At 26.4% G+C, this 12,159-nt stretch overlaps 1 protein-coding gene across 8 annotated transcripts in view; it reads right to left on the bottom strand.

Moving 5' to 3' along the window:
* The window catches only part of LOC136988714 (C-Jun-amino-terminal kinase-interacting protein 4-like), a 94,478-nt gene that overhangs the window by 22,344 nt on the left and 59,975 nt on the right, over positions 1-12,159 (bottom strand). For all 8 annotated transcript variants that reach the window (XM_067286660.1, XM_067286662.1, XM_067286659.1 and 5 more), the window contains 5 exons: positions 11,369-11,539; positions 8,072-8,312; positions 6,382-6,540; positions 2,565-2,748; positions 1,129-1,359 (listed from right to left, as the gene is read on the bottom strand). In XM_067286660.1, the coding sequence (XP_067142761.1) occupies positions 1,129-1,359; positions 2,565-2,748; positions 6,382-6,540; positions 8,072-8,312; positions 11,369-11,539 (986 nt within the window). The remainder of the gene's footprint in view (positions 1-1,128; positions 1,360-2,564; positions 2,749-6,381; positions 6,541-8,071; positions 8,313-11,368; positions 11,540-12,159) is intronic.

The raw sequence follows: 12,159 nt of genomic DNA, 5'->3' as shown, positions 1-12,159 counted from the left end.
GTTTTGCTCTAACACAGCTTTAGAAATGCTCCATACAAAATTTCACAAATTTTAAGTGTAAACTTCATTATTCAATATTTTTTTTAAAATTCAAGCAAGCATGTGTGTTGTCTCAAATTTGCTCATGGATTTTAGAATATTAAAATTTTCAAATTATTTTGTGCTTTTCTTCAGGTTTACTTTAATAAAAACTGACAGGACAAGGAAGAAAAAAAATTGCACTAACTTTCCTATCAACCAGGTATCATTGTCATTACTTTTAGACTTTAGCCCTTAAGACTGTTGCTGTTTTCTTTTTATAAATTAATCTTCGTATTTAGTAATGTTTATTTAAACATTTTTAGATAAGTGTTATTAAACTTTTTTAACCATAGGCATTACTTACCTACAAATGACAAACAAAATACAGCAGTGTCTCGGTATTCAAACACAAATTCTGTAAAAAAGTCGCTCAGTACTCGACTGAACAAATGCAACCCACTTGAACAAATTTTTGATTAATAACATTTTTATTTCATCATTCATAAAAATTTTTTATTTTTTTAAAAAGAAAATGCCCTCATTTAACTAAAATTAATATTAACACATAACACAGTACTTTTAATTGTGATTGTTAATTAATTACCGGTGGGAAATAAATTATCAATTGCTTTAACAAACACTTCTCTTAGTATTGAAAAAGAACTTTTGCTAACTTCTGGAACCTAACCCCATGTTTTGCATTAGTCCTTTGTTTCATATAGCACGGATTCACATAACATGGCACTTTTTCGAAATGTAACTACCATGTTATACAAGGGATACCTGTACTCTATTAAGACAATTCAGACTGATAATAAGTGAAACATATTTGATAAATATTTAAAATACTTAAGTACAGAATTGTCCGAACTTATTTAATTAAAAATTATATATGAAATTCAAATTTTATAATGAAAATTAATGGATGGTCAATAAATTAAAATTTTTTCTTTTAATAAGCTTACAATAGCTACAAAAATAAATTGTATTATAGAACAATTGTAAAAATATTTTTGTAAGATCTGTAGACATAATATTGTTGAATAATTTATAAACCAAAAGTTGAGAAATATGAAATATAAAAAAATATTAAATTGATTTATTTACCCATATCACTTTGAGTGGCAGGTGTTGGAGAAGGTGGTTTACTAGTTCCAGCAGCAGAACAACTAACAAAGGTGATTTCACCTATTTTGCTTTGAAGAACGTCTGTATTACTTGAGACATTACTATTATCATCACTACAAGATGTTTCACTTATGTTCTTGTTTTTATCTTCAACTTCAACACCTAATTTTAAAAATTCTTCATTTACATCATAATCATTTTCTTTTGCTCCTGAAAATAAAAGAAGAAAAAATCATACAAAATTCACAATAAATAATTTATTATAACTGTGAAATATAAATAATTAAAAATTACTTCTTTACAATATTTAAAAATGAATAATGTAAGTTAATGAATACCATTTTCAATCTCAAATGAAATGCAAAATAGTAAAATCAAAACAAAAATTCTTAAAAGTTGGTGCCATAATAGTTCTGATCATTCCACCTATTTCTCTGGCTTAGTTTGTGAGTCTCATTGTACATCATTTTCCTTGATGTGCTTTTGGAGAATATTTTAAGGACCCCTTTCATTATCCACTTGAGATCACAACAAATTCAAAAAAGTTTTTTAGTTTTGAAATCAATTGTTTTATATTTATTATTGATAGTAAATGGAAAGTGATTTGAATTAATTATTTTCAACACAAAAAATTCTACAAAGATTAATTTATTATAAACTCTTTAAAATTTAGATTCTGTTCCCTATTAAAATTATAACAAAGATATGTTTAATATATGTTAAAATCTTTAAATCAAACTAATTTAAACTAAATTTTTTTCAAACATTATTAATATTTTATAAAATTTAGTTTTAGCAATGACTTATTGTTTTTTTAACTTTTTTTATCCCAACTTTTTGAAATGATAAAATACATTCATTGCTCATCTCGTACAATTCATTTCAATTTTACTTACATTCAATACATTAATTGTTATGAAAGTATACATTTGATTTTCCTAAGGCTATTCCCATTAACTATTTTTAATTTAAGTTTACATTTATTATATTTTTATTAATTTTATTAATTTTTTATACATTATTTAGATCTATGAAAAATTTCTGAAAAAATTAATTTAAACAATTTTAAAAATATACTAATTCTATGTTAATTGAAAGCATTCATGGATAACATATTTATCACCATTATTTATTTATAAATCTCTTATTTACTTATTCTAATTATTATTCTGTTTAATAATAAAAATCATTATTATATAATGAGTTCACTTATATTAATATATCAAAAGTGAAAGCTTTATAACTTAATAATGAAAAATAAAATGCTCAAAAACTGTTTGCTGTGTAAAGTTAAAAAATCACAGATTTATTAAAATCAACTTTAATTGTTAAATTACTCGTAAAGTTAGAAGAATTTCCACTATTGTCTTAGTATATAGATTTCACAATTTTTAAAAATATTAGCAGGTACTCACCAGGAACACTAGCAATACACAATAAATAGGAAGAGCAAATACTAAATGAATCCAGAACATCACCAGGATTATTAGCATCAATTACTGTCACTTTACTATTACCATGAGTACTAGTACAAATCCAAACAAGTGAAGATAAACATTTTTCAATTTCTTCATGTTCTTTTCTTTCTTTATTGTGTTCCTGAAAATACAAGAATATTTTAAATTTTATATTTTTTATAACCATAAAATAAATTAATAAACTAAATACTTAAATTGTAACTCAATATATGTTAATAATTAAGGCATTATTATTGTAAGAAAAAAATTACTTAATTTTTTAATATATACAAGAAGATAAATAATACAATAAAATACAGTAAGACACTGCTTAATGCTGCCTCGCTTAACACTGATTCGATATAATGCGGTCTGCTCGAAGCCTAAAAAAGGGCTCAAAATTTAAGCAAATTTAAATTATTGCTGTATTTCATTCTTTCTTATATAATACTATTATTTACGAACATGAATCAATCAGCAAAAAATGGCAAAAAGGTGTACTTTCTTTAAATCTGTTTGTTTGATGCAATTTTGGAAAAAATATAACATCATGGATGCCATAGGAAATATCGACTTAGCTTGGCAAGAATTAACTGATAAATGCATGAACAAAGTGTGGAGGAAGTTATGGCTGAAAGTATCCAAGAATTCTCAACGAGAAGAGTCTTTCACTGTATTGTCAGGTTGACAATTTAATCAACCTAATTGATACAGCAGGACTAGAAGATGTAAACAAGCAGGATATTGACGAGTTACTGCAGGTTTCTGGTGAAAGCCTTACCAACGACAACCTTCAAGAACTGGCAGAACAAGGAATTCATGTGGAACTGGAAAATAGAGATTCTGAAAATGAAAAACCCAAAGAATTTCACTACAGATTTCGTTGGTAAAAGTTTGGTAACGATAACCGAAATCGTTAATCAAATTGTAGCGAATGATCCAGATTTTGGAAGAAGTGCAAAAGCAAAATGAGGCATTTTGGATGCGATCTTCTGCTTCCGAAATTTGCTTAAGGAAAGAAAAAAAGCAACAAATGAACTTTATTGCAAAAAAACAAGAATTTCAGAAGAAAAGTCAGGACCTTCATCACAAAAAATGAACTTTACATTTCTGTGTGCATATATTTATGTGTTATTTAACACATATTATTATACAAATTAATATAAAAATAACTTAAAATTAAAGTAAAATTTGTTTAGTTTTGGCCGTGTGTTCCCCTTTCCCTATTTACTCTATGTTAAAATGATCTTGTTTAACACTATTTCGTTTAGCACTTTGTTGTCTAGGAACGCATGTATTACTGTATACTGGAAACATTTCCTAATGACAAAGTGAAAATTCCCTTTTATAAATTCTTGAAGTAAAAATTAAGATATTATTATTAAATAATCTATGTACAGGTACAAATTTTATAATTTCTAAAAGCTTATGTAAAGAATTGAATATGTTGGAGCATATTGGAAGATTGGATTATATAAGATTGAAAGAATAGATTAAACTATAGGAAAGAATTAAAAAATATGTAATTTGTTAGGTTAGGTAATATAAAATTATATATTTTTAAAGTTAAAATGTACATATGTACACATATAGATAAAATTATATACAGGATGTCCCATGTAAAACTGATTCCACTCACTGAAAGGACACATATTAGAAACTTTTAAAATTATTTAAACATATAGAAACTTACAGAAATCGTTAAAAGTTGTATCCTTGTGTATCTATGTAACTCAAGAGTTTGAATGATACCTCTACTTTCAAATTGGCATGCAGTGAAAAAATGCACTCACTGCATTAAAGCCATCTATTGTGCATCCAAGTTGTCTCTCACTCTCGCTGTGAAAGCATCTTATGTTAAGCTCATATGTTTTCAGTACTTTTCTCACTTTATTTTTAGTGTGTTTGCTTATATATGTAACCCCCTATTAAACATAACATCCAAGAATGTGGAAACAACAATGCCTAAGAAGTTGTAGTATCAATGAATTAGATAAAAAAGGAACTTTTTGCAAAAGTGTGAAAGCAGTACCATGTGACAGATCTGGTGGCCATGTTTAAGATGCCAGTCAACAGTGTGTACCATTCTTAAGAACAAGAAAGCAATAAAAAATGTGGCTAAAGGTGTAACTCAAAATCCTCAACTAGTAGTGCTAACAGACAGGAGAGATATAGAGAGAGAAAACCAGAAGTACGGTTATTTGGTGTGTCTATGGAAAGTGACCCAATCCCAAACAGTAACTTTTTTCTTCCTCTCTGCCAGCCACATGGACATCATCACCCCTCAGTAAGATACAAAAAATATAATTTTTATTTTATTATATAGTATCTATGTATTTTATTTATTGTTTTTATTTAGGGCATATTATTTTTACTTAAAATTCTAAAATTATTTGTATTTGCTGTTTATCAAAATGGGTTTTGTTTAGAGTCTGGGGACAGATTAATTCACTTTCTGTTATTTTTAATAGGAAAATTTGACTCAGACTGAATTCAGAGACTGAATTCAGTCTGAATTCAGAGACTGAATAATTCAGAGTTCAAATAGTCTCTTATAACCATATATATATATATATTGAATACATCAATACAAATATGAAAATATATAGTTCTTTGATGTTGCAAAGAAGTTACAAAACCTGATAATGGCTGATATAGAAAGCTGAAAATATCAATTTTTAATCATATATTTGCTGGAGAACTGAATGGAAAAGTAACAAATAAAAGTACATTTTAACTGCAAAAAAAAAATCTTAACAATCGAGATCATTGGTTGTTTGAATCGCATCATACGCAAAAACTGACAAGTTATATTAGAGTATACAACTGATTTTTCAGTCATACGTCAAATAAATTAACAACTATGATAGTATATAAGAAGATACAAGTAATGGAACTGTAGTCATGAGAACTGATATATTATTAAATTCATTCGCAAATATTTTGAGAGGAAAATGTGTGTGCTTGTTCAAATTTTCATATTATAAAAAGTACACATTTCAATTGATTGAAATAACAGAACTACAGTTATTTAAAAAAATTAAACATTTACTCCATTTTGCTGTAACTTTGTACAAGTTCCTGCCTCATTTTTCAATCAATACTTTAACTGTTTAAGCTCTGAAAATTTCTTCTTTCTATGTACCTGGAGACGAAATTATTTTTACCCTTCAGACTACAAGGAGAACTTGTATAGCTAAAACAAGCCAAACAACTTTTCCATACACTAATCTTGTCTCAAACGAATTAAGCCAATTTTGACCGATTTCATGTTTAGAGTTAAAAACACAGGAAATGCATACCAATGTTTAATTTTTTAATGATATTCTTGTTCAAATATACATAGTGATAATTTTTTTACATAAATTTGATTTATTATTGTTAGTTATTTTCAAATGTATTAATATAGTAATTTGTTATTCATTTTTTATGTTCGATTTATTAAAAGTCATTATCATTATTGAAACTGATATTTTTGTTAACATTTTGTAATATACTTCATAACTATATTCTTAAAAAACTTTATTATTTTCTTTTAACAATTTCAGAAAAGTTATTTTCAAATCCTCAAAAAAAAAAAAAAAAAAAAATTTACAAAATTTCAAATATATTAGAAAATTTCCATATATTATAAATACATATTTAAAAAATTCTTGTAAGAAATTATAATAATAATAATAAATGTTAACCTATTACTTTTATATTACCTAGTTAAAAACTATATTGAATATTAAACGTTAATACATTTTATTATTATTATTAAATTGAAACTTACCATTAGCTCACGATCTAGCTTCTCTACTTCTGTAAGAGTTTCACTTCCAACAGTTAATTCCTTCTCTGGGGGAGAAGAATAGAAGACACTAGCACCAACAATATCACCTCCATCTAGTGTTTTGCCACCAGTAAGATTAACTCCAGCTGCACACCATATCTATATAAAATTAAAATATAAGAATAATCTGACATTTCTATGATGACTTCATTTGTAATTTCAACATATATTTATATTGATACATTTGGTTATAATAATATAAAATTTTATATTATTATAATCAAAGGTTTAAAAAAATAAATTCTATTTTAATAAATTTATTAAGACAACTTAATTATTATTTATATTGAAAATATAATTTTAGAACTCATATAATATCTAACATATCCAGTTTGTAATTTGTCAAAGAAATTACAGCAAATAAGACCTAATGTTTACACCAGCATATATTTTTTTAAACTAAACAATAAAAGTTAAAATTTTCTTCCAGCTACTTGTTACTATGTATAAAAGAGAGAAATAGTAAAAATCTGAAATTTGACATCCTTTTAGAATAACTGCTAATAAAAAATTTCAATTTTTTCTTCTTGAATCAATTTTTGTTACTTTGTATGATGATACAATAATGTTAATATGTATTGTAATATACTTATTTTACATACACAGCTTGTCTAGAAAGAAACCAAAGTTTTGCTCTAGGGGAAAAAACTACAATAAATATTTTTTTTATAAATATGTTTATTTATTCAAAATAAACTCCTTCTCCAGCATTACAATGTTCAGAATAAGTAATGAACATTTCAAAAGACTATTTCAGCACCTGTTTGGCACCTGGTTCAGTACTGCTGTCACAGCATCCTCAATCTCAGGAATGTCCTTGTAATGAGTTCCTTAAATTGGAATTTTAAGTTTTGGAAACAGAAAATAGTCACAGAAAGTCAGATTGAAAGAATAGAGAGGATAGTCAAAGGTTATAATATCTCTTTTTAGCCAAAAACTGACAAAAATCCATACTCTGATGTGAGGGTGCATTGAAATGCAGCAGTGTCCAGTTTCCTTGAATGTGAAACACCAGCCATATGCATAAAATTTGATTCCAAAGACATTCCAAAATACCAAAATAATATTTTCCAGTGACATTCTGGCCATTTGGAACAAATTCCTTGTACACAATACCCTTGGAGTTGTAAAAACAGACAAGCATTGTCTTGATCTGTGGTTTTTGGAAGTGAAGTTTTTCAGTAGGCTCATCTGATGATTTCCACATGGAACTTTGACATTTTCTCAACAGATTGTACTGGGAGCACCATGTCAATGTTTTTAAAAATTTGGGCTTCTGTGAGCTATTCTGATGGTGTTCTGAGCATGATAAATGTGTGCCTGTTTTTGTTCCTCAGTGACCGAGTGCAGAACAAAGCTGAAACAGACCTCACATTTGTTCAAATTGCTCATATTTTATCAATATACTGAAAGTTATTTATAAATTCTACACATATTAAAATTTTTAATATTTAAATGTATATGAAAATTTGTTTAAAAATATCTATAAAAAGAATTTCAAAGAATTAAAATGTTATAAAAAAGAAATATGTTTTATTTTTATTTCATTATTAAGTCAAAATAATCATTCTGTTACAGTTATATTAAATTTCAGTATAAAAATTTTATAAACCATTTCTTAAATTTTTACCTTCATTCCTGTTTCTTTTTCTAGAAGAGGTCTACAATATACAGGAACTGGAACACAAAGTGGAATTGTAGGAGATGATTTTTCTTCTTCTTTATTAACTTTAGAAACTCCTGCTGACTGTGTAGGAAGACTCCAACCATATGCTTGAACCCGACCATCATCTTTTCTAACATGAGCTCTTACTTGCTTATATCGTTCCTTTCTTTCTTTGGCTCGTTGTTGTTGTAATCTTTCAGATGCTCTTAAAATAAGTAAAAAATTTACAATGCTTATTTTAACAAGCGTTTTAATAAATAATTTTTTTAGAGAAATAGTTTACATATATATTTTAATATGAACAGTTTAGTAAAACATTATTTATTTCTATAATTTTTTTATTCTTTGAATAAATTTTAAAAGTTTTGAATTCCAGACAGACAAAATATTAGCATTGATTTATGATTTGATTTATGTATTATTTTACACAAATTTTGTAATGTGAAAAATTTGATACTTTTATGGGTTATTGAAGTTAAATATTATGTAGTAAATTAGCATGTTTCAGTAAGACTAATTGCATATGTCACTAGATGTGTGAGAACAATGGTAATGTAACAGTTTATTTCAGGGAAGAAAATTATTGCCAGTGCATATAGCCTGATTTGAATGCAGACCTTTAACCACCTATAATCTCAACTAACAGAAGAAAAAAAAGGATGAAGCAAGATCAGGAAAGGGGACACATTAAAATTCAAGACAGCAAAGAAAATATGAGAACTGAGTAGAATTTAAGCTAAGCACTGCAATTGAAATCAAGAAGTTTGGTAGAAAAACTGAAGAGAAAGAAACTAACCTCACTAGCCAAAAGAATCTTAGTAACATCTAAATGGAACACTAAGCTGTCATTATATAAAATTTCAACTAAAGATATAACTGCAGAATTTAGCTAATACCCTAAACATAGCATGTCATAGCCAATTGAGGGGTTCAGTGGAAAGTAGTACAAATAAAAAAAAGTATAAAAAATATATTAGTGATAAAATTTAACATAACCCATAGCAAAGATTTTGCTTTATTAAATAAATGAATAGATATAGTTACTTACAAATTACTGACTTTATTATCTTTTTATTTTTTAAATTAATCCTTTTTTGTATTTTTAAAGAAAATGTTTAATTGTGGAAAATTGTCTCTTATACCACTTTTCCATCCACCCAGTGGTGATATTCGAAATAGTTAACAAAGGGTTCGCTAGCAGAAAATTTTTCCCTGACAATCACCGACAAACAAAATGGAAGTTTTGGCTAGAAATAAATACAATACCTTTTCTTGCCATATATCTAATAATCAGTGGTGTATTTGGAACGTAATGAGCCCTGAGCGAAGACCAGGTAATAATAGTATATTAGTGCTGTCGACCTTTTTATTTTGTTGTTTTTTGTTTTTGTTTTGTTTTATTAGGCAGAGAAATTTTTCACCCCGAATGGCACTGCTGATAATAGACAGATGTCATCATCTCTCGAAATACAATATCCTTTTTATTTTGCTGTCCATAGCCCGACACGTGTTATCCTGTATTATCTCGCATGCATGAGATTGTGGGATCTCTCTTATTACTGGATCTAGTTTCAAGAAGTCTCTTGAATTGATCGCGATTAAGACTCGTTTTGGTCGAGATTGAAACGGTCGAGAGAGATTGCACCAAGACATAGTCCCTGAACTTGCTCACAATCTAGATTGAAATGCTCGGTGCAAATGGGGTATAAGGCTCTAGTTTAGTAGTATTACAAAGTATAATACGTATATTTTAATATATTTAAAAAAAAAAAACAAAACCACTGAGAAATGTTCCGTGTGTTTAACAAGGTTCAGAAAACTGAAAATTTTAACAATGGGTTTGGCCGAACCTGTGCGAACCCGCTGAATATCACCACTACATCCACCCCTTCAATTAGTTTTAAAATTTGAACTTGTTGCTAGCAAAAAACAATAAGTTTTTCTTTTTCATTATCACCAATCAGATTTTTATCAATCATTGAGAGGCATTGGTACACAAGATGAAAGAGATTTTAGGGTGAGAATCCATAACAGTAGCATTCCTTACAATCCACTTAACTTCATCACATCCTTTCTCATTTCAGAAAATTTTATCTGAAACCATTTATTTAATAATTGTCATAAGATCTGACAAATTAAAAATATTAAACTAATCCTGATAATATAAGCAGAAATTCAAGGAAAAAAAATCATTATTTTTTTTTAAGATTTATCATCAAATATACTTCATATAAATTGGAACATCATTTTTATATGACCTAAAGTTTCTTTCTAGGTGCCCAAGAATATAATGTCATAATTTTATTTATACAAATGTGTAATTCCTATGTTGTTCTAAAACAGAATTTCTTTCTACACAGTTGTCAAGTTTTTGATTTCAAATAACATCTATTGACAGAATATTTAGATCCCATAGTCTTCTGATCATATTAATAACCCTATGGCAGGATGCATAAATAATGATTGTTTATGCAATTCACATCCAAGACTGTTAGGTTCTGCTATGGTTCCCAATATGTAATTATCTGATCATATGTAATGTCCAAAATTATAGTGTAAAAATGGCATCATTATTTCTGTCTTCAAAGATAATGGCTAAACTTTCTACAAATATATGTATAAACATGTTTATACAGGTAAAATAAATTAATACAACTTCTCAGCTTATACACTATTAATACAAGTTCACTTTTTAGGATTAGTAATTGATAAACTCATAAAAATGAATATAAATGAAAAACACATTAATCATACAATATTTAATAAGTTTAAAAAGAAAATAATGCAGCAGAATCAACAAAAAGCATTCAAGATATTTATGGTCATGAATCCTAAATGAAAGAAAAGTTAAAGTAGTTTCAAAAATTTAGATAAAAAAGATACAGCTTCAAATGAAAAATATTTCAGAAACATCAAACTTTAGCCAAATATATGTAAAAACAGCAGATGAACAGATTAAAATGATTGCATTATTTAACATAAAGCTGATTAATAAATTCAGATAATGAAATGATAAATAAGATATATAATATTTATATCTTTTTGTAAATAAACATGTAGACAAAAAAAAGTTGGACAATAGTCATGATATTAATAATATCATGTGAATAAAATAGAAAATCCAATGCAAATAAATATTAAAAACATCTTAATAGATAAAATTATATTAGCCTATAAATAAACTAAAATTATATTAAATTACAGTTTAAATAATATTCCTTAAAAATAAACACAATTTATTTAAATAAATAAATGTCTTACAGTTCACTGTCCATAAAATCTAAGCCTTTATTTTTATCTCCTAGTCTTTTCTTGCGCATGTTATCTAAAGTTGGACTCAAGTAAGATGTAGGAGCATTATAATGGACATTTACATAAGGCACAGAAGGATTTCTTTGAGGCTTTTCTGAAGAACTAAATAAATTGCTAAATCTACAGAAGAAATTAAAAATTTTTAAAAAGTTTTAATCATCTTTTAGTTTTGATTATAAATAATAGATTATAAATTAAATTATAGATATTTATTTATTATAAAGTAAATTTGATGATTAATCTATAAACTGAAAATATACAATACATATAATGAATGAATATAGTATATTCATCATATATTATTCATTGAAAAAATAATTCATTTATTATATATTAGATAATTTATATTTCTGTATTTATTCCTATTTTATTTTAATCTTTTCTATTGTGTAAATGTCATTTGAATTACAGAAGTTTTGAATATATTCTGATATGGTTATATCAAAACATATCAAATATATAATTATTCTCGAATAAAACAAAAATATATTTTGGATATGAACTTTTCATTTTGCGATAATAGATTATTCTATCAACATAGTATTCATACAATATTTAATAAGTTTAAAAAGACATCAGAAATTATTCAATTCTTAATAAACTTTTTAAATTTTTTATATTAATGAGTTAATTTGCATTATTTTTGTCTGAAGGAAAAAATCTCTACACATAACTAGGAACATGATATTTCTTTATCAAAAGCATATTAATGAACTTTTAGCAGTTTTCCAAGTATACTT

Source organism: Centruroides vittatus, unplaced genomic scaffold (assembly GCF_030686945.1).
Source record: "Centruroides vittatus isolate TY-2023 unplaced genomic scaffold, ASM3068694v2 scaffold_386, whole genome shotgun sequence".
Classification (NCBI taxonomy): Eukaryota; Metazoa; Arthropoda; class Arachnida; order Scorpiones; family Buthidae; genus Centruroides; species Centruroides vittatus.
The sequence above is the reverse complement of the archived record's forward strand: the minus strand, read 5'-3'. Positions and strand labels throughout refer to the sequence as shown.